The sequence below is a fragment of the Helianthus annuus genome, chromosome 4 (assembly GCF_002127325.2).
Source record: "Helianthus annuus cultivar XRQ/B chromosome 4, HanXRQr2.0-SUNRISE, whole genome shotgun sequence".
Lineage (NCBI taxonomy): Eukaryota > Viridiplantae > Streptophyta > Magnoliopsida > Asterales > Asteraceae > Helianthus > Helianthus annuus.
In genome coordinates this window covers 3,943,891-3,968,270 of record NC_035436.2, presented here as the reverse complement: position 1 = coordinate 3,968,270, position 24,380 = coordinate 3,943,891, and the positions used below count along the sequence as shown (strand labels likewise).

The window sequence follows — 24,380 nt, the reverse complement described above, 5'->3', positions numbered from 1 at the left end:
TATTAGTGGCATATCCCTATTGGGAATGGAACACAAGCAATCCTAAGAAAGTATGTTAACAGTCTGAGACCCTTCATGGCGAACTCCCCTGCTAGTATGGACATGAGTGGTATACAGAGGGTGTCGGGTGACGTGGTGAGGATGATTTCATCAACGTAAATCGAAAGGTAGCAAATGTCACCACCATGTTCATAAATAAATAGGGAGTTGTCACATTTTCTCTGACAGAATCCGTGTTGAGTAACAAAAACCGTGAAACGTTGGTACCATGCACGTGGTTCTTGCTTTTGACCTGTAGAGAGATTTTTTTTTAGTAGGAAAACATGGTCAGGATAATCAGGGTGCCGAAATCCCATTAGCTGAAAAATGTATACGGTTTCACTAAGTGTCCCATGGAGAAAAGCATTTGTCACATGGAGTTAATAGACATACCAGGAATGTGAAAGTGCCAAAGTAAGAACATGGCCGGTTTGACAGCTAGAGTAAAGGTGTCCCCACAATCAATTCCCACCTGTAGTTTTCAGCCATCACAAACCAACCGTGCCTTGTAGCGTTTCAAACTCCCTTTAGCCGCATGCTACAAAGAATATTCAAATAAAGTTTCTGAGGGACCAACTCCCATGGCTCCGTTTTAATAAGAGCACGAAACACGTCGTTCATATCATTGTATTATTTAGGTGTGGACAAGGCAACATGTGGGTTTTTGGGAACAAGAGCAATAGTGGAACTATGTAGATTAAAGAGTTGTTTAGGTTTCGTGATGCCGCCCGTCGCACAAGAGTGCGAATGATGCGAGAGTTGAGCTGAGATATGAGGCTGTGGGTTGTTGAATAGGTAGAGGTATGATGTTTATAATGGGTGGATGGGCTGGTTGTTTATGAAGACGTGAGTAGGTGAGGGTGAGCATGGCTGTAGTGTGGGTGGCGGGTGGTGGGTCGTGGGGAGTGGATGGGTGGTGGGGACCTAATGTGGGTTTGGGTTAAGGGCTGGAATGGGAGAGTGGGGGGAGTGAGATGCGGATGGTGGGGATGTATGTTGGGTCGAGGTGTGGGTGGTAGTAACAGAATGTTGAGGTTGGGAAGATACATATGCCATAGGAGAGGATGAACATTAGATGTTAAAAAATCATAGTTGGAGGTGCTGTGAGGCGACCGAATGGCATAAGGAAATATAGTTTCCTCAAAGTGAATAAGTCTTGATATAAAGATTTTATTGCTTTTAATGTCAAGACATTTGTAGCCTCGCTGATTTAATGGGTACCCGAGAAAAACACACGATTGTGACCTATTCGCAAGCTTATGAATGGTGGTTGATGGAGGCATGGTGTAGCATAAGCACCCGAAGACCCATAGGTGTTTGTATTCATGTAAATAGTTGTATAGGAGGCTAGTGGAAGATTGGAAGTTGGGTTTTGTTGGGAAGAATATTAAGTAAATAAGTTGCCGCTTCAAGCGCATAGTGCCAAATATTTATAGGAAGTGAGCTTGGGCTTGAAGGGTACAAAGCATGATGTTTATGGTTCGAATTTTTTGGTTCCGTCTTAACAGAAATACATGTCGTTTTGGTGATAAAAATTTAGAAAGTTGTTATTAGCAAATTCTTTTCCATTGTCACATTGAAATTGTTTTAGTTTTTGTTCAACTTTTGTCTTAATAAGATTGTAGAAGCGAGTGAAAAGTAAATATACTTGAGATTTGGTCATAATTTGGTGAGTTCAAAGAATGTTTGCAAGGTCTTTAAGAAATAGAATGTAATAACGACGACCGAGGTCGAAAGGTCAGTATGAATAATATCAAATGGCTTAAATTTATGATTAACAGGTAAAGCCTTGCACTCTTACCAAAAAGACAAGAGTAAAAATAGTTTTAATTATTTCTCCATAATCAATAAAAGAAGAAGACTTCAAAGACTGTAATAATTGGTGGACCGGGTGTCCATGTCGTTGATGCCAACGCTCTTGAGTGAGAGTGGCAAAAGTTGAAGGAGAGTTGAAAGTTGGAGCTAGTTCAGGGGTGAGAGGATATGGGTCAACTGTGCTATTGCATCGTAGGATAGGCTTCCCCATGTTGATGTCCTTCACAAGAAAACCAAATGGGTCAAAGATAATAGAAATTAAATTACCTGTTGTTAGGCGACGAATGGACACGAGTTATTTAATTAGGTTGGGTGCATAAAGAACATTATTTAATTTTTTATCATTAATTTTTTGTAGTATTTCATTCCAATCACCAGGGCAAATTACATAAGGATAGCAGGTAGACGAGCAACATACTGCGCCGCCATCCCCTTCTGAATAGAAAACCCTAAGCTACTAAAAACAAAGCCTCGCCCTTGTGGGGTCGAAAAGGTGGTGAAAGTTGTTGGTTGCCTTGTCCAAGTATGGGAATGGTATTGCCGTCACCGACAATAATATTTTAGACATGCAATTATTAAAAGAAGACAAAGAGAAGTTACCTGAGTTGTATTGCATATGTCCAGTCGCACCGATGTCCATATACAAAGTCGGATCAGGAGATCAGAGACATGGTGTATAATGTTTGCTCAATATATGTAGACGTATATTGAGTGTGATACGCCTGAACGAGCTTCCTGAAAGTTCGCTAGGGGTTCGCGTTGTTGAAGGATCATTATGATGCCATTAAATTATTCTGTAAGGCCACTGATTAATTGCAAAACAAGGCGTTGGTTATCAACTGGTGTACCTACTCCAGCAACAACAAGTTATATCAAGAGATTTGAGTTCTTGGCAGTAGGCCTATGATGCACGGGGACACCTGTTTAGAGGGAGTACCCGTCCTGGGGATGTTTTGGGGACAGAAACGCCATGGGGACATTTCCTAAACGTTTTCGGTTTATGGGGACGGATCCAAAATGTTTCCAGGTTATTGGGGACGCATTTAAAACGTTTGGGGGGCGTTTCTATGTATTTATAGGGTTTTAACAATGACAGTGGACGTGGTGGAAGACACGGAGGTTGAAGGTATGGTAGTTGTGGTGGCGGACGTTACTACAAAGGAGGAGGTTGCAGACTTGCAGGTGTTGTTCCTCGTTTGTAGAGGCAACTGTTTACAAATAAACTCAAAACTAATGATAACGGGAATCGTATATGAGAAAGATGTTTCACCATGCTATATCATGCATCATGTGCTTCTTATATATATGTAATAATGGGCATGTATTCTTTCGAAAGAAACATGTAATTAGTATATGTAAAATAATCTCCGAATGATGATGTAAAGATGTGGGATGTGGGTGGAGATGCTTTTGATTCAATAGAAGATGTTGGGTTTTTGGAGGTTGCCGATCTCTCGCTAGATGAACCGGAATTTGAAAATGATTTGATTATTGATAACTAGGTTATTGCCCCGTGTAATACACGGGGTGAATCATAATTATAATGTGAAATAAAAAAATATGTTCATAATATGATCTAAGTATATATAATATAGAATAATATGCAGACCAAATACAAAATAAATATTGAAGTTTGTATAGTCATTTATAATAATATGATGTGTTATTTGTTTTAGGATTTGTCATAGGAACTTAAAATTTTGTACCACTACTAAAAGGTGTCACATACTTCCAAAAAAATGGTAATATGCAAATGGGGATCTTCATCAGGCAAGCCATGAAAGGTGACAGAATTTTGGAGCATTTGGATTAGGTGAGGTCGAAGCTCAAAGTTGTTAGCATCGATATTTGGTGGATTAATAGCGGCTCCAAGATTACCGACCGTAGGCCGTAGGTAATCTATGAGAGTACGTTGATCCACCATGGGAAGTTTTGGGTCGAGGCTTTTTGTCAGTTTTTAGCTTAAAGTCTTTTTTTAAAAGCGCTCGGGTTCTTCTAGCGGCACTTTTATGTCTTTATCGGAGGTGGAGGTCATGCATCAGGTCGTATTTTCTACTAATTATACGAAATGGTGTAAATTTCTGTGAACAAAAAAAAATGTTGATCAGTTAACAAACACGACCCTGTGTCTATATAGTACGGCCCGGTGCTGTTGAGATAAAGTTTCTGTTTTCTGGTTCCCAGATACTGGAATTTTGCCACGGCCTCGTGGTCCTTTAACACAACCCCGTGCTTTTATTCAAGTAACCCAAAGAACAAATTCTTCTGTAAGTTTGGCACCGCCCCGTGTTTATCAAACATGGCCCCGTGTTACTCCTGCAGAAAGTAAAAAATGCAGAAAAAGAAGAAAAACCTAAAAGAAAAAATAAAGAAGGTTAAAAAATGATTAGGCCGTCGATTTTAAACTTTTTAAAAATCCTTGTGTCCCCGGCAACGGCGCCAAAAACTTGACGTGTGTCTAGTGATATATAATTTCTAGTACATTTTAAGCACTTTTACTCGTTTATCAAGCTTTAAATTTATAAAACACGATATAACACAATCACTCTCTACAACACGCTAGGGTAGGTACACCCATCGTTGGCGTAGTATAGTGATGGTAAGATACCAATGTCGTCCAAGGACAGAAGAGCTTTTAATACCGGAATATAGTCAACGTCTTATCTAACCAAATTTTTAGAAAATATTTTTCTTTTTTTTTTTGTAAATAAAAGATAAATAAAAAGAAACTAAAATAATAAAAGAAACAAATAGACAAGATAGCATCACTTGGATCCGACTCCTCTTTTACGTATCTTTTGATGATTTCCGCACTTTGGGTTTTTAAAGAGATTATCTTAGTTATAGTGGCATGTTTCTCTTTTTGAAGCAACACTACCCTCAGCCATATCGGTCTGAGTCAACAGGGATACAGTCCCGCAAGGCCGGAATATTGAAAGAAAATTAAGTAAGTTATCAATGCAAAATGTGGCATGTCCATCTTTTGGAGGCAACGCTACCCTCGGCCATATTGGTCTGAGTCAGCAAGGATACAGTCCCGCAAGACTAGTTTAAAGTTTTAATAGTAGTTTATTTATAAGGGATTCAATCCGTTATTACTTCTCTCGATTTGATGCTATCTGCCTCAAGAGAAGTCCTAATAAGCTTGAACCAAGTACTCGCAGGATCTATACACTCAACGAGGCAAAAACTTTACCCAAACCACCCTTCTAACCCCTTCCAGACAGTTAACCCACTTTATATAGACCGTAAAGACACGAATGAGTGAATCAATGAAACATAAAGAGATGATAGAATAAAGTTCACTTTCAATATAAAAATTAGTTATTAAAATCATTAATACATACCTAATTAAAAAGTTAACCAAAGCTTGAAAATTAAAAGAAATACATAAAAGGCTTGTACTCACCAAGTGATGTAAGAGATTAGCCAAGCATGGTATTTGTTTGACAAAAACTCTTATGATCAATCTTGGATCCCGAGACTACTACACACACTCTAAGAATGGATGATGGAGGGATGTGGTGGATGATGGTGGTATTGTGGTGGTGGAGTGGTGGCAGGTGTGAGAGAAGTGGTTTGCCAAGGGATGGATTAAAATTGAACCAAACATCCCTATTTATAGCTAGAAACAAACTCCTCATATGGCCCCGCGCCTGGAGGGCACGACCCAATGTCTCCTTCTTCTATGTTTAATAAGCTGTGTTAGTCCGTTTGCTCACACGGCCCCGTGTGTCAACGGTACCGCCCTGTGTCCTTGTACTTGTTGTACTAATGGAGATTTTGCATATTTGAGAGCTGACCACGGCCCATGTCCATGGGACACGGCCTCGTGTCTCTTGCAAGCTTCTATTTGTCTTTTCTTCATGGAATCTGGAGTGAGGCACGGCCCCATGCCTTGGTGGCATGGCCCCATGCTTGTCTTCTTATTTGTTGTTTTTGGTCTTGGGGTGAAGCTTGGAGGGTTGGTATGAAGTGTCAACTTCTCTTCTTTTGTATTTATGTTGGCTTCTACCATTAATTTGTTCTTTTTGTACGTTTAAGCTCTTTTAATCCTAAAAATCAAAAGTATATAAGAAACACACTTTTTCCAATATTAGTACATAAAAGGGTTGATTTTATACCTTATTTGATATAATTTATATCTTTTACACGTTATTATTGTGTTTTCTTGGCTGAAATTTAGTTTCTTAGAAAAGCAAGAAACAAAGTACTATTGCGAGGTCTACCGGAGAGGCTAAATGCAGAGCAATGCGTTCAACTTCTTATGAGTTGGTATGGGTTGTAAATGTTTTAAAGTGAACTAAAAGTGAAATGTAAATTACCAATAAAACTTTTTTTGTGATAGGAGTGCTGCGATTTCTATAGCAGCCAAATCCTTTTTTCACGAAAGAACAAAACATTTTGAAATTGATTTCTATTTTCTGAGAGAAAAAATGTCAATTGGTTTTATATGTATTAAAAAGGTTGATTCAGATAATCGACTTGCAGATATCTTTACTAAAGGGTTAAGTGTTGCCCAACATGAGAACTTTTGTAAAAGATTGGGCTTGGTTGATATGTTTAGAACAACTGAAATGAAGGGGGATGTTATAATAATGTGACATTAGTGTCACATATTTCATTCACTTGTTTAAATATAACTTTCATCATGTTATATATCATTTATGATATCTTATGGACTTATGAGTATAGTGTTGTATTTATCAGGGTGTTAAGTGGAACATTTGAGTGACTGCGATCTTCATGAAGCATAGTTAGAGGGCCTGGTTGTAATATATATCTTGTGACTGGAGTATAAAAGGCCTTTTGTCAGTTCAGAGATGTAACTCTCTCACATGTTTCACTCTCTTGTTCTCTCACAGTTTGTTATTCTGGTTAGTTGTTATCGTTGTAATAATCTCTCATCTGTTAGAGAGATTGATCTTCTGTATTAGATGATCATCCAATTTTTTATTTTTTTTTTACGTCTCATAATATCATTCCACACGAAAAAGGGCAATTACAAAGCAATAGCAGGTAGTCGGGCAACAAGTTGCGCCACCACCCCCTTTTGAATAGAAAAACTAATTCTACTAAATACAAAGTTTGAAACCTTTAGCGACGAAGAATTACTTTTGAATAAGATTTTGTCATGTTTTGTCGCTAATTTCTGTGTGTTGTTATCTTTCTATTTATACCATTGTTCTTTACCGAAGCCAAGCTAGAAGAGGCTTGTATAATGCAGAAATTAAATTAACATCCATTACGTGAATATTAAAGACAAAAACACAGTTGAAATATATAAAATCTGACTTAGTAATCGAAGTTTTAAACAAATTTACTAGAATTTTCATGAGTATAGTGTATCTAAATCAATGAAATTACTGGACTGTGAAATGAACAAGCTTAGATCACTTTTCGAAGAAATCTCCCTCTTATTGTATCTTGTGTGTGATAGAGAGAGAGATTGAGAGAGAGAGAGAACCTCATCAGGAGTCTGCTCCCCACTAAGACGATGCCCTTCAAACAAAAACGCAATAAAATTAAACTCAACAAATTGTTGGTCACAATAAGCATTCATAAGCTACTTCACTCCTTTTGAATTTTGATCATGGAGAACACTTCATTACCATTCTAGAAACAGAACAAACGACACATGAGTTAACGCTCCAAACCAAGACGGGTTAATATATAATGCATCATGTCTTCTTATTTGTTGTTTTTGGTCTTGTGATGAAATTTTAGTTTTACGAATGATGAGGGCGGGGTTTGTTGCTTTCGAAATCCAATTGACCGTTGTGGTAACTTGAGTTATTTAAATCTTTGATATGATAGTGGTATTATGCAAATTTGACTTTTAAAAGTGTTGGTGAGTGATGGTTGTGAGTGAATAAAAGAGAAAACGTTATTCTTTATCTGGATGAGAAGAACAATGTGTATATTTGAGATCACTAGTCACCCTCAATAAATTTTTAATATATTTTGAAAGTGGTTCTGAGTGAGCGAGAGATAAAATGTATTGATAAATGTATAAATAAAGTTTATTTAATGAGTTAACTGCTATTTTCGTCCTTGTAGTTTGTTCAAATATGTCAGTTCAAACCAAATTTCTTATTTGTACCATTTCATCCTGATATTCATGAAACATGTCAGTTCCGTCCCATAAAGAATGGGTTAACTGTCATTTTCGTCCCTTTGGTTTGTCCAGTTATTCGATTCATCCTTAGTTTTTTTGGATGGAACTGACATGTTTAAAAAATGTCAAGGACGAAAATGGTACAAATCTGAAATTTGGCCTGAACTGCCATAATTGAACAAATCACGGAGACGAAAATGACAGTTAACTCTTATTTAATTGAAAGGAGAGGTAAAGTGTATCTGTTTTTAATGGAATTATAAGGTAAATTTGGTGGATGGGATGTGAATGCTCTTAGGATGCGTTAGAAACTACTCCAAATTGAAATGAAAAGTTGTTAGATAAGTTTGAACAAACAATCGTTTAGATTAGATAGATTAAACCCTGTATTTACCAAATTAATCATATATAAAAGGGAAAATTACGAAAATAGCCATTGACCACCACGACTTTCAAAAATAGCCTCCTCATGTGTCTTTGGAGCGGCTCATCATGCACAGGATGCGAATAGAAGGTTGTATTACCCAACCATTACAAAAATTTGCGTTTTATATGTTGATTTCTCTTTTAGTTTAAACTTATAAATAATCGGTTTTCAACTTTCACAAGTTTTTAACAAGAAACATTAAACAAACAAACAAACAAACAAAGATTCCAAAAAGCCATCACGAATTTTAAAAATAACATATTCACCCCTTTAGGTTCTTACACACCTTTACTTTTCTTGTCGACTAGTCTAACCCCAAAACTATGACACCCATCAGCATCAACTTCAAAAGATATAGCTTTGTACGTTTGAACCCACCTTGCAGCGTATCTCAATGAACCAAATGAAACATATGTGACCCATGTCCTCAAATGCTTATCACAATCATTTTCCTCTAAAAATTGTGAACGAGTTTTGTATGTTTGATGATTATCATTATCACCTTCCCTAACTGCCTCCTTCATACTATTGCTATGCCTTTCCTCCCAAACCACATCACTTTGATAATCCATACCACTCATCACCCTCGCTCTTATATTAATATCCAAGTGATCACCTCTATAAAGAACAACACATATTAAGAAACCACAAAAGTCATCGTACCATTTCTCTGGAAGCTGCAAGCTACATGTTTTCCCTCTAAGCAAAGGTGTAAATCCCTTTGCAATTTCAACACCTTCAAGTTGAAGAAGCATGCACCCATTCTCAATAGATTTTACCTAATTAACACAAATACATTAGATTCTAAACCATCATGTTGATATTCGACGAGATAGATAGACAAACCTCAAGCATGGACTTTAGTAATCTGTCGGCATCATTTATGATCACATCTATAAGCGAGACATGGCGTAACTGTTTACAGTTTTTATGGCAATCTCCAGTGGTTGTAACTGACTTGCAACTGTCTGCCTTGAGAATCACTAAACCTGACGGAAGCTGAGGCAATTCAAGAAGTTGTTCGCAACCCGAGATGTTGAGGAGTTTGAGTCTCGTAAGTTGCAAGAGGCTGAAATCTAACCGTGAAAATTTATTACCACGTAGACTTAGTTCTTGTAAGTTGGATAATCTATCAATACCAGAGGGTATGTCTCCATCTTCCAAATTACAATACCCTATTTCTAGAGACTTGAGGTTTTCCATGTGGACGATTGTTGGAAAACTTCTAAACTTGGGACAACATGACACACTTATGTATTTAAGACTTCCATGCCTTCCTAGTGATGAGTGAATCTCTACTAACTCGTCACACTGAGAGATGATAAGCTTTTGAAGACGTGGGAGTTCATCAAAATCTGGTAGGTTGAGTAGCTTACGCATGGCAAAGAGGTGAAGACTTTCTAGATTTGGTAGCTGCTATAAAGCATATAAGGGTTTATGAGAATCAATATGATTTAAGAAGTTACATTTTCTAATGGAAATGAGTTTAAATTGCATTCACACTGTTTGCACAAACGAACCATCTTCAATGGCTTGTTGCGATGCTACACCAACATTAATTATTAGTTGCATCTTTGTGGTGGGAAATGACATAAAGTTGAGGTGTAACAGTTTTTTTGCACAAAACTATTCTTGAGTTTTGAGAGGAAGCTATTTAAGATGAGGTATATGGTATTAAATTATAGACGGCAGCTAGTATGATCTTTTTTTTTACGGCTAATTTCTTTAATCCCTTGTCGTATGTAGGACTTGAACTCAAGACCCTCCCCTTCCCAACCTAGGTGGGTTTTAAAGGCTTTGCCTTTACCAATGGACCACCACCCCATTGGTGGAGCTAGTATGATCTAATAAGTTCATCTTATGGGATAAATTGCATAATTTATTTATTATCTTTCCTGCCATTCAAAAACAAAGTAATATTATCTTTCCTGCCACTCAAGATGACAAAAACTAATTTCACGTGTAAAATAGAAAAAAAAAAACGGATTTTGCTTTTTGGTGGGAGATTTAATAAGTTACGTGGTGTAACAAACGAACAAGGAGGTTTTAGAGGACCCGGGGTGGTCCGTGTTCGGCCCCCCATCACGAGTGATGGGCTTTTGCTACACCGCCGCCACCAACAATATAACGCGTGGAAATGTAAACGCGTGCTGGCCATAACGCGTTGAACTTTTGAGTTTTATAGGGTATGACTTGTACATTGTGCATTAATACTTGTATATTGGAATCCCCATCACTAGTGATTCCACCCCTAGTCCATTTCTATCACTAGTGATGGAAATATGGTTGATGACATGGCATTAGTTGATTGGATAGTGGGAGTGATGGAATCCATCACTAGTGATTCCACCCCTAGTCCTCTTATTCTAGGGTAAATTAAAGTTTTTGTTCGTTATGTTTGTATAGGATTATAATGGATAACTTTTAACTTTAATAATTACAGTTACAGTCATTTATTCGGAAAACTCAATACATCTTTCGTTCTTTAGCACTAACCAAGTTAAAATTTTCAGTTAAATCTAATCAGTTAAGGTTATTTTAGTCATTTTACCAACTTAGTTAAAAAAAAAAAAAAAAAAACTAAAACATAATTTTACCACTTCCATCTCTTACCTTTTTCATTCTTTCCCCTACTTTTTTCACCACCACCAATCTCTCTTTATCTCAATATCAGTTTTCTCTCTCCAACCAACTCTCACCACCACCACTATGACAGCTACTACAAACCCTATAAACTCATGTTTATAACTATACAAGTGAGATGCATGTGCTTCTTCAAAACTGTTCCACAAGTTAAAAAAGGGAAAGTCTTAAAGAAAGTAAAAAAAAGATTCAGTTTTCAACAAAACCTACTTCAGAAATCAAATATTGGGATGTAATGATTAACCTTGCGCTATGAACAAAAGCAATCATCCGATCCAACCTCTGAATCGAGCAAAACGCACCTCTGAATCAATGGTATGTAATGATTAACTTAATCAAGCGAACTACCTCTGAATCAAACACAACCGCACCATTCCACCATCCTCTCAAACTTCGATTTTGCAGATCTGGAATCTTGTCACCCCCTCTGACATCACTCCACCGTTGCAATACAAAGAAAAGAGAGACGTGGAGTGAGAATGTTAGGCGGTGATGGTGCTTACGATGGTGATGCTAGGGCGGTGGTGCTTACGGCGATGGTGGTGGCCGACAACAGGAGTGGTGGTGGTGAAGAGCTTAGGTCACAGGGTTAGAGAGAGAGTTGAGAGTGTAAATGTATGAGTGTTTGATTTATAAATATAAATAAATATATAAATTTTTTTTATTTTTTCTGTTCTTTTTAAATATATTTTTTAAGTAAATAGCTAAAAATACAAAATTACCCTTAGTTGATTAGATTTAACTGAAAATTTTAACTTGGTTAGTGCTAAATGACGAAAGATGTAATGAGTTTTCCGAATAGAGGATTATGATTATGATTATTGAACTTAAAGGCTATCCATTGCAATCTGATACAAACATAAATAACGAAAATTGTAATTTACCCTTTATTCTAACATCTAAATCCACTTTTTAATTAATATATTGAATCAAATAAATTACCTTCCAACGACCTTTCCCAAGTTCAGTTAACGTGCTATCCTGCATTTCTAGGTAACGAAGCGTCGATAATGATAGTCTTGGAAATTCTAGAACAACAGGTTCAAAATCCTTATATGTTGTGGCGTTAATCGTGTCATTTTCCTGCAGCAAAGAAGGAAACAATGTAGGGATTGAGCATTATTCATTGCCCATATTACATAATATATATTTCTAAAAGCTTAACCTATAACACTGTTACATCCCCAAAGATCATTCATTTTCAACATTCTTTTTGGCAAATTATATAATTCCTCTCTCAAGATTTCTAGTTTACCCTTTTCGTTTTGCTATTTGGTTCTCTCCCAACCAAAACTAATCTAAGCGTACAAACAATTCAAACATCTAATCCACTACTTACATATATTTAAATAAAGGAATTACCTTCCGAACTTCTTGATACGTGCTCCAACTTAAGTTTAGAATGATAAGGTTCATTAACGGGTAACTGTTTAGGAATGAACTTGTGGGATACCCATCAGCATAACACAACTCATTTAAAAAAGTAGGCTCTCCATCAAACATTCTAGCATGCATGTCCACCCTAAGCCACCTTAATTTCTTCAATTTTGAAACAATCTTAAAGAAGCGTGATGAAAAATCATGACCACCATCATATAAATAACCATTATATTTTATCGCTTCAATCTTGTAATTTTCCTGCAATGGAGTAGGAAAAATATACGTGTTTATTATAATTCACTACACATAATATCTTCTATATATTCAAACGCATAACCTTTACCTTTATCGCATCCCCTAAACACAAGTTTCTAATGTCTTCTTCTTTCCAAAGTCTGCTATAACTTTCAGGACTGTAAGGATGTACCCCTTCCCCTCTAACAATGTAGTGTCCCATTTCTTGGACTAGGTCATGCATATCAAAATTGCCATCCACAATGCTTATGAGAGCCTTTTGTTTCAACACCTTTATACCTATTCCAGGGTGATAACCACAGGCTTCAAGTATCTCAACTGCATCATGTTGACTCTTCTTATTCCAAAAACATGCAATATCCAAGAATAATTCTTTCTGGTAAGTTTCAAGTCCGTCATAACTAATTTTGAGAATATTCATGACCTCATGATCTGGGATTTCTTTCAACTTCTTCAAGGTACCGATCCACTCACTGTTGGTTCAGTTCTGTTTTGTGCATGAAGGAAAACAATAAAACATACCTGTTAATGCAGACAATGCGTTGGAGAATCCAGTGAGGGAGTTCGACATGCTTGTCATCTTGATCTGGTTCCTCCTTAGGGTGCCAACTGATGATGGGGCTTAGAGAACCGAAAAGGGTATCGGTTAGGAGAGGAGGTTGAGTTATGATGTTATGACTAATGGGGTGTGTAATTGTGAGTGAGTAACCCCTAAACCTCCATATGACTCTCCTTATATAGGCACCCAGGAGGAAACCCTAATTAGTTAATAAGGGTAATATGGTCCATCAACAATTACCAACTAATTATCTTAATAGGTTATTATATATTTTGATCTCTATAATGTAAATGATTATGATGGCTATAGATTAAATATTAATACGTAATATATTTAATCTTACATTCTCCCACTTAGCCGAGTAATCATTTACTATGAGTATTAGATAAGCCTGATCAGGAGTTAACACTCATTTTAGCCTTAAACAAGTACTATAGCAGAAAAATACAGCCGTTGAATCATTATGCGACTCAGGACCCCCATTAATCATACTATAGCCTTAATTTAAAACCTAATCGTCATGATCAAAATACGCGTAAGCCCTTTGTTTGATTTGTAACTTTTATTTGTCTATATGCCATTATACCGGTTGAACATATTCTAATAGACATACAAAATCAAACTTGAGGAAATTTCATTAAACATAAAACATAAGCTAGTACAATATGCTCAAATAAGGTCTTTACATAATCCCATATTCCGAACATGTTCTTCGTAAACCTTAGGAGGGAGACCTTTAGTCATCGGATCCGCAAGCATATCTTTAGTACTAATATACTCGATACAAAGATTATTTTCCTCAACACGTTCACGTACAAATAGATATTTCGTATCGAGATATAAACCAGCTCCAGTCGAACTGTTACTGTTCGAGAAACTAACGGCAGCTGAATTATCACAGTAAAGCTTCAATGGTCTAGAAATGGAATTAACGATTTTGAGTCCAGTGACCAGGTTTCTAATCAACATTCCATGACAGGTTGCGTTATAGACAGCAATGTACTCTGCCATCATTGTGGAAGTTGTGGTCAACTGTTGTTTATGACTCTTCCAAGAGATAGGGCCGCCTGCTAACATAAAGATATAGCCCGAAGTGGATTTCTTGTCATCTTTGCATTTGGCAAAGTCAGAATCAGAATAGCCCACCACTTCTAAATGATCACTTCTTCTATAAGTCAGCTTATAGTCTTTCGTCCCTTGCAGATATCGAAGTACCTTCTTAGCTGCTTTCCAGTGATCTAAGCCAGGATTGGTCTGATAACGGCCTAGCATTCCAGCAATATAAGCGATATCTGGACGAGTACAGACTTGAGCATACATCAAGCTCCCGACTACTGATGCATAAGGTATCTGGCTCATTTGCTCCTTCTCAACCTCTGTTGTCGGACACTGAAACGAACCGAAAACATCTCCCTTAACTACTGGAGCGATGGAAGGTTTGCACTGTTGCATGTTATACCGTGTAAGGACACGATCTATGTAGGCCCTTTGGGACAATCCTTAGATCCCTTTGTTTCTATCTCGGTGAATTTCGATGCCAATGACGTAAGATGCATCTCCGAGATCCTTCATGTCGAAGTTATGCGAGAGTAACCGCTTCGACTCATGCAACATGTATAAACTATTACTTGCCAATAGAATGTCGTCAACGTAAAGGACAAGTATAGTAAAGTTGCTCCCACTCATCTTGAGGTAGGTGCGTTGATCCACTTGATTCTTCATAAAACCTTGCTTCTTCATGACTTCATCAAACTTGAGGTACCACTGACGTGATGCTTGTTTTAACCCGTAAATGGATTTCTTCAGCTTACAGACTAGATGCTCCTGACCTTCAGGTTTAAAGCCTTCAGGTTGTTTCATGTAAACATCTTCGTCCAAATCTCCGTTAAGGAAAGCGGTTTTAACGTCCATCTGATGCAGCTCTAAATCGAAATGAGCTACTAGGGCCATGACGATCCTTAATGAATCTTTACGAGAGACAGGTGAAAACGTCTCTTGATAATCAATTCCCTCTTTCTGAGTGTAGCCCTTTGCAACCAATCTCGCTTTGTAGCGTTCAACGTTACCATTCGGATCCAGTTTTGTTTTGAACACCCATTTGCATCCTACGGGTTTGACTCCGTTGGGTAGTTCTACCAAATCCCAAACGTCATTTTTCTTCATGGAATCAAGCTCATCAATCATTGCTTTATTCCATTCAGAAGACTGATCACTGCTAATGGCTTCATTGTAAGAGATAGGATCATTGAGCTTTTCGGGATCCATTTCAGTCAGGTAGGTAACATAATCATCCCAATTAGGAGGCCTTCTTTGCCTGGATGACCTCCTGAGTGGATTATCGGGTTCAGCGTTGTCTTGGTTTTGAGCGTTTGATGTGCCTTCGTCATGAGGTATAATGGGTTCTGGTTGTAGAGGTGAATTTGCAGTTGGTGCAGTAGCTTCAGGAACAATAGTTGCATTGGGTACAAGAGGAGTAATCGGAGTAATGGTAAGCGACGAGTCTCTCCCCCCCGCGTCTTGTACTTCTTGCAATTCTTCGTAAGGGTTGGTACTGCTCCCACTGACCTTGAAATCCTCCAGGAACGCGGCACGCTTGGTTTCAACAATACGGGTGACATGGGAAGGACAATAGAAACGATAACCCTTAGAGTTCTCAGGATACCCGATAAAGAAACAGGTAACTGTTTTAGGGTCAAGTTTCCTTAGGAAAGGATTGTAAAGTTTTGCTTCAGCAATGCAGCCCCATACTTTCATATATTTAAGACTCGGTTTCCTTCCTGTCCAAAGTTCATAAGGAGTTTTAGGGACAGACTTAGAAGGAACTCTATTGAGTATATGAACAGCTGCTTTTAACGCTTCAGTCCAGAGGAATAATGGTAAGTTAGTGTTGGCTAACATACTACGCACCATGTTCATAAGGGTACGGTTTCTTCTTTCAGCGACACCGTTCTGCTGAGGTGTACCAGGCATGGTGTATTGGTTCACAATCCCCTGGCCCTTACAAAACTCATAAAATGGACCAGGAGCTTGACCCACATCAGTATGTCTTCCATAATACTCACCGCCTCTATCTGATCTCACAACTTTAATCTGACGATCTAATTGCTTTTCAACTTCAGCCTTATAATCTTTAAAAGTTGTAAGAGATTCAGATTTCTCCTTAATAAGATACAAGTACATATAACGAGAATAATCATCAATAAAGGTGATAAATGAAGTATGTCCTGTTATGCCAGCGATTTGGTAGGGACCACTAATGTCAGTGTGAATGAGTTCTAATAAATTAGAGCTCCTAGTGGCACCTTTCTTATTCGCTAATGTCATTTTACCTTTAAGACATTTGACACATGTTCCAAAATCAGAGAAATCGAGAGGAGGTAAGACTTCATCCTTCACAAGACGATTTAATCGTTCTTTTGAAATGTGGCCTAACCGCTGATGCCACAACATGGATGAAGTCTCTAAGTCTCGTTTCTCTTCCATCTTTGTGAGTGATTCATTAATGTTATATGACAACAAAGATTTGGAAAAGTCATCTTCTAGTTCTAATCTATAGAGACCACCATCCAGAATACCAGTACCATAAAGAACAGAATCATAGAGGATAGAGAGTTTGCGATGACCATGGGAAACAATAAAACCGTCCATGTCTAACTTTGGTCCTGATACAAGGTTCCGAGTTACCTTAGGAACATATAAGGTATCATAAAGTTTAATACATAAACCAGTTTTCATAACTAATTGTAATGTTCCAATGGCCTTCACTTCTAATTCTCTATCGTCCCCAACCTTAAGCGTTCTTTGGTTTCTTTCCAGCTTCCGGATTGAAAGGAATCACTGAGTAGAATTGGTAACATGAACCATAGAACCAGAATCAAACCACCAAGAATTAGCAGGAACACTTAAATTATAGGACTCAAGTATCATAAAATAATCGTTACCTTTCTTAGCCAGCCACTCCTTAAAGTCAGGGCATTCCTTTTGCATGTGTCCTGTCTTTTTACAGAACTTGCAGCGGATATTGCCTAAGGAGTTCTTAGAGCTGGAAGATGCACTTGTATTAGGATTAGGATTAGGCCTTTGGACCTTTGAAGCATCCTTCCTCTGATAATTGTTCTTCCTTTTCTTAGGATTGGAGGTAGTGAAGTTTGCAACATCAGTTTGGCGATCCATCTTCATACGCTCTTCCTCCTGTACGCACATGGCGACCAGCTCACTCATCGTCCATTTTTCCTTTTGAGTGTTGTAGTTGATCTTAAATGCTTCAAATGACGAAGGAAGCGAAGTGATGATAAAATGAACAAGGAAACCATCACTGATTTCCATTTCCAGCCCCTTCAGCTTATTGGCCATGTCATTCATCATCATGATGTGCTCGCGAATGCCGCTCCTCCCATCATACTTAGTTGTCACCAGCTTTAGAATAAGGGTACTAGCGTGTGCTTTAGACGTCCCCTTGAACTGCGCCTCCACAGAAGCCAAGTAGGTTTTAGCATCTTCAGAATCAGGAATAGCTCCCCTGATAGCATTGTTTATGGACTGCTTCATAAACATGAGACACATGCGGTTACACCTAGTCCACTTTTCATGAAGTATCTGCTCAGCAGCAGTACTCTGAGTGGTAAGGTCCGCTGGCTTATTCTCCCTAAGAGCGTAATCGAAATCAAGCAGCCCAAGCGTGAGCATGAGAGCATCCTTCCATGCAGCAAAGTTATCACCAGTCAAAGATGGAATCCCTTGATTGGGCGCTGATAGTGGAAATAAGATGAGCAAGTTATGATACTAAGGAAGAAGTCCTAATGTGATCTATGGGCACGTTAAATTAAGGCAGGCATAGATAATGACCATTTAACATTATGAAGCTGTGATATTTTCTATTACTAACATCAAAATAATAGACTTAACTAAAAAAAAATTCTACTTAAACGAAAACAAAACAGCTTTGGCCAGAAATGTAATCATTTAAGCATATGTGCAAAGTGGTTGTAACAAATCAGCTTTGGCCAGAAATTGAAAACAATCACTTTAGTTATGCACTTGCTAAGTATGCCATCTATGAAAGAATTAAATCAGCTTTGGCCAGATATTAAAACATTCATGCTTATGATGCACACTTAGCATAGCTTTCGTAATACCTGAATGATAAGTAGATGTATCAAGTCAGCTTTGGCCAGAAATGATATATCAAAACTCATTCAAGTTAAGCTATTTTGGTTTTGTAAAACATTACATTATCTGATTCTGATTATTTAACTAAATAATTACAAAACCAATTATTTAGTTCATATTAACTGCTTAATGAAGTAATAGGATTTCGGACAATTCTTGACATTTATGAACACTCATCATTTCGGATGTATTTCGGATGATTTCGGATGAATGATTCCGGATGAAGTATGCCTTAAAATCACCCGAAATGTTAGATGCTTAGTCCGAAATAGTTGGTCCGAAATGATCCGTGATGGTCCGTAATGATCAGGCAGATGTTGATCCGTAATGGACACTTAGTCCGAAATGGTTAGTCCGTAATGTGTTAATCAAGAACTCATGATGAACCCTAAAACAGGAAATTCAAACATTTATCCGAAATCAAGACTGATGATTCCGGATCAGTTATAATGAATGAATGTCTGATCCGTAATGGATCCAAGATGATCCGGAATGACGTCTATGTCATCCGGAATGGATCCGGAATGCAGTTACATGAAAAAACCTCATCCGTAATTCATCCGGAATCATCCGTAATAATCAAAGATGATCAGTAATGATCCGGGATGCATTCGAGATGATGAAAACCAGATCCGTAATCATCCGTAATTGTCAGTAATGATGATTTCGGATGACAAAAACGGATTTTGCTACGGTTTTCAAGTCTGTTTTCCAGATTTAATGCAGATTTTCGGATGCAAAACAGAACCGACTAATCAACATATGCTCTGATACCACATGTTGGTTCAGTTCTGTTTTGTGCATGAAGGAAAACAATAAAACATACCTGTTAATGCAGACAATGCGTTGGAGAATCCAGTGAGGGAGTTCGACATGCTTGTCATCTTGATCTGGTTCCTCCTTAGGGTGCCAACTGATGATGGGGCTTAGAGAACCGAAAAGGGTATCGGTTAGGAGAGGAGGTTGAGTTATGATGTTATGACTAATGGGGTGTGTAATTGTGAGTGAGTAACCCCTAAACCTCCATATGACTCTCCTTATATAGGCACCCAGGAGGAAACCCTAATTAGTTAATAAGGGTAATATGGTCCATCAACAATTACCAACTAATTATCTTAATAGGTTATTATATATTTTGATCTCTATAATGTAAATGATTATGATGGCTATAGATTAAATATTAATACGTAATATATTTAATCTTACACTCACTATTATTTTTGTCGTATAAAAAAGAACCTAGAACTTTAAGTGCTAAAGGGAGCCCAGCGGCATAAGAAACCACACGTAATGATAAAGTTTCATAATCTTCTACAGGGACTTCTTCATTATATGCATGTATTTTAAAGAGTCGGATAGCCTCATCATCTGATAATAATTTGACAAGATAGATGTGGCCTACCTTGTGTGTTCTTAGCAAATGTTCATCCCTAGTAGTGATTAATATTCTGCTCCCACTACCAAACCAACTATGTTTTCCAGCTAACGCCTCTAGTTGGTCAACGCTACTGACATCATCAAGAAGTAGTAACACCTTCATACGACATAACATATCTTTTATTTTGTCTTTTCCTTCTCCAACACTCTGTATGTTTTCCTTTGTGTTGGAAAGAGCTCCTAAGATAATCTCTTGCAATTTTGCTAAACCATATTTGCTTGTTTTCTCTCTAATATTCTCTAGGATGCAATGAGCATCAAATTGTTTCGAGATGTTCTTATATAGAGAATATGCAAGAGTACTCTTACCGCTACCCCCAACCCCCCATATCCCAACCATGCGCACACCACCTAACCGATTGTCTAATAGTGGTTGTAATTCTTGGAAGCGAGTTGTCATTCCAACAAGGTCTTCATCAACACATGAAATGAACACGGTCAATCTATCCAAAACTGTATCAACAATTATTTTGATCAATTGTGATTCATGCCTGCATATAAGATATAATTATAAATAATTATTGTATCTGTAAGAGGTAAATAATATCCAATATGTCTTTCTCATTGATTTCAATACAATATATAAAGATTATAATTCAATCTCCTATTTTTTGGAGACAATACATGCACAATTATCAAGCCACCAAATCAGGGATATACAATCCTATAATATACGTGCTATTATACCCCGAAGTAGAAGCGGGAGGAGGCCGGATATTGAGACTGGAGCGAAAATCATCAAACAGAATCCTCGGAAGACCTTTAGTAAAAATTTTGGCTATTTAATAGCGACATGGAACATGAAGAACTCTAACATTACCCCGTTGAACTTGTTAACGAATAACATTTATGTCTAGCTCAATATGTTTTGTGCGTTGATGTTGCACCAGGTTGCCAAACAAGTAAATCGCACTCACATTGTCACAACAAACATATCTCAGCAACAACATTAGTAACCCCTCGGTATTTAGCCTCGGCACCAGACCTAGAGATGGTGGATTGTCGTTTGGAAGACGAAGAGTTGAGATTATCGCCAAAGTAGACACAATAGCCGGAAGTAGAACACTATGTGTAAGGACAACCTGCCCATTCGAATCAATGTAGGATATAAGAGAGAGACTAGGGGTTGGACCAAGTTGAATCCCAAAGGAGACGTTACCATGAATGTATCTAATAATCCGCTTAAATGCATTCCAATGATCCAAACGAGGAGAGTGCATGTGCATGCAAAGCTGTTGTACAGCATACGAGATATCGGGCCTATTGAATGTAAGGTACTGAAGTGCCCATGTTGTATTGAGTGGTATAATCAAAGAGGGGTTCGTTGGAAGCACTGACCATTGGGTGAGTGTCAACTTGAGTGGCCACAGGGTTGCAAGATTCCATTCCTACATGTAAAATAATATTAGTGGCATATGCCTGTTCTGTTGGGAATGGAACACCAACAATCCTAAGAAAGTATGTTAACAGTCTGAGATCCTTCATGGTGAACTCTCATGCTAGTATGGACATGAGTGGTATATAGAGAGTGTCGGGTGACATGGTGAGGATGATTTCATCAACGTAAATTGAAAGGTAGCAACTGTCACCACCATGTTCATAAATAAATAGGGAGTTGTCACATTTGCTCTGACAGAATCCTTGTTGAGTGACAAAAACCGTGAAACGTTGGTACCATGCACGTGGTTCTTGCTTTTGACCTGTAAAGAGATTTTTTATAGTAGGAAAACATGGTCAGGATAATCAGGGTACTAAAATCCCATTAGCTGATACATGTATACGGTTTCATTAAGTGTCCCATGTAGAAAAGCATTTGTCACATGGAGTTGATAGACAGACTCGGAATGTGAAAGTGCCAAAGTAAGAACATGTGCAAATCGTGTCCGTTTTAACAGCTGGAGTAAAGGTGTCCCAACAATCAATTCCCACCTGTAGTTTTCAGCCATCACAAACCAACCTAGCCTTGTAGCGTTCCAAACTCCCTTTAGCCACATGCTACAAATAATATTCAAATAAAGTTTCTAAGGGACCAACTCCCATGGCTCCGTTTTAATAAGAGCACGAAACATGTCGTTCATATCATTGTACCATTTAGGTGTGGACAAGGCAACATGTGGGTTTTTGGGAACAAGAGTAATAGTGGAGGTATGTAGATTAAAGAGTTGTTTAGGTTTCGTGATGTCGTCTGTCGCACAAGAGTACGAATTATGCGAGAGTTTGGCTGAGATGGAGGAGGTGAGGATGTGGGTTGTTGAATAGGTAGAGGTATGATGTTTATAATGGGTGGATGGGCTGGTTGTTTATGAAGACGTAAGTAGGTGAGGGTGAGCATGGCTGTAGTGTGGGTGGCGGGTGGTGGGTCGTGGGGAGTGGATGGGTGTTGGGGACTTAATGTGGGTTTAGGTTAAGGGTTGGACTGTGAGAATGGGGGGAGTGAGATGCGGATGATGGGGATGTATGTTGGGTCGAGGTGTGGGTGGTAGTAACAGAATGTTGAGATTAGGAAGATACATATGCCATAGGAGAGGATGAACACTGTTAGGATTTAGATCACACACATACGGTCAATAAACGAAAGCAATAAGAAAAGTAGACACGAGATTTACGTGGTTCGGTCACAGTATGTAACCTACGTCCACGGGGGCAACTAGGGTTTGTATTTTATTGAGTGATAATGATTACAAGTACAAGAGATATATTTATAGGCTAGAATTAGGGTTAGTCTCTTGCTAAACAAGTAACTAAACAACCGGACCTAAAACACTTAAAGCCCATTAGGGTTAGGACCGGCCGAACCCTTTCCCTTCTTCTCTTTAATTCTTGGCTAGCCTTAATGGGCTGGGCTGAAGACAACATCTCCAACAATCTGCCACTTGATGTCTTCGGACCTCGAACTGCACCATCTCTTCTGTACTTCTGTAAATGAAAATCCCCCTTGATCTTCAAAACTCCCTAGTTACCCCGCCTTCTCAGCATTATTCCTGAAGGCCAGCTGAAGCTATGCAGCTTCAGCTTATCCAGCACCACAACCTTGGTAAACATATCTGCTGGATTCTTAGCACCTAGGACATTCTTCAAACTGATTGATCCTTCACTGATCAATCCTCTGACAAGATGATACCTCATCCCTATGTGCTTCGTCTTCCCATGATAAACAGGATTCTTTGCAAGTTTCACTGCACTTTCATTGTCACTATACAACGGGTAGTCAGCTTGATTCTTCCCTAACTCTTTTAGAAAAGCTTTCAACCATACTAGTTCTTTACTGGCCTCAGCTACTGCCATGTATTCAGCTTCTGTAGTAGATAAAGCCACTTTTCTGAAGTCTGGACATCCAACTCACTGCTGTTCCTCCCACTGTAAAGACATATCCTGTAGCGCTTTTAAATATCTCTTTACAGCCAGCCAGGTCAGCATCTGTATAACCCTTGAGAACCACATCCTTTCCTTTAAAACACAGCCCCATCTTTGACGTACCTTTCAAATAACGAAGCACCCATTTAACTGCTTCCCAATGTTCTCTTCCCGGATTTGACATAAAGCGACTGACAACTCCAACTGCGTGTGCTATGTCAGGTCTCGTGCATACCATAGCATACATTAGACTTCCTACAGCAGATTCATATGGAACTCTAGCCATATCAGCTGTTTCTTCTTCTGTTATGGGACACTGTTCTTTAGTAAGCTTGAGGTGACTTCCTAAAGGCGTGTTTCTAGGCTTGGTCTTCTCACTGTTCATACCAAATCTCTCTAACACTTTCCCGATGTACTTCTCCTTGGATAGTGTCACTAAGCCATCTTTCTTGCTTCTGGTTATACTCATCCCGAGTATCTGTTTGGCTGGACCCAAATCCTTCATCTCGAATTCTTTGGACATTTGTTTCTTTAACGTGCTTATTTCTTTCATATCAAAACCTACAATTAACATATCGTCAACGTAAAGTAACAATATGATATAAGAGTTGCCGAACTTCTTCAAATAGAAGCAATGGTCCATCTGACATCTCTTGTACCCTGATCTCTCCATGAAGTTATCAAACTTCATGTACCACTGTCTGGGTGTCTGTTTAAGACCATACAAACTCTTCTTCAATTTGTAGATCCAGTTCTCTTTCCCAACAACCTTGAATCCCTCAGGTTGTGCCATATAAATGTCTTCATCTAGCTCACCATGTAGAAAAGCTGTATTCACATCTAACTGCTCTAGATGCAACTTTTATGCGGCTACAATACTAAGAACAAACCTGATGGTAGTCATCTTCACCACCGGAGAGAAAATCTCATCATAATCAACTCCTTTCTTCTGCTGAAACCCCTTGACTACTAAACGGGCTTTGTACCGTTTAGAACCATCGTGTTCTTCTTTGACCCTGAAGACCCATTTATTTTGTATAACTCTTTAATCTGGCGGAAGCTTTACTAAGACCCAAGTCTTGTTTTTATCTAAAGAGGTCATCTCATCCTTCATTGCATGCTCCCACTGGAGAAAATCTTTCATCTTGACTGCCTCAGAGTAGCTTTCTGGTTCACCGTTTTCT

The 24,380-nt window shown here is 38.3% G+C and overlaps 2 protein-coding genes across 2 annotated transcripts; both read right to left on the bottom strand.

Annotated features, from left to right (window-relative positions):
* Positions 1-8,611: 8,611 nt before the first annotated feature.
* Positions 8,612-10,257, bottom strand: LOC110935561 (TMV resistance protein N-like). The gene is made up of 2 exons (XM_022177936.2): positions 9,246-10,257; positions 8,612-9,178 (listed from the first exon to the last, which is right to left on the bottom strand). Exons 1-2 carry the CDS (start codon positions 9,777-9,779, stop codon positions 8,678-8,680), a joined length of 1,035 nt encoding a protein of 344 aa, XP_022033628.1. The 5' UTR covers positions 9,780-10,257; the 3' UTR covers positions 8,612-8,677.
* Positions 10,258-11,292: 1,035 nt separating this feature from the next.
* LOC110932760 (TMV resistance protein N-like) lies at positions 11,293-23,127 on the bottom strand. The gene is made up of 6 exons (XM_035988943.1): positions 22,964-23,127; positions 19,614-20,333; positions 12,766-13,150; positions 12,405-12,680; positions 11,985-12,125; positions 11,293-11,346 (listed from the first exon to the last, which is right to left on the bottom strand). Exons 1-6 carry the CDS (start codon positions 23,125-23,127, stop codon positions 11,293-11,295), a joined length of 1,740 nt encoding a protein of 579 aa, XP_035844836.1.
* Between the last annotated feature and the right edge of the window lie 1,253 nt (positions 23,128-24,380).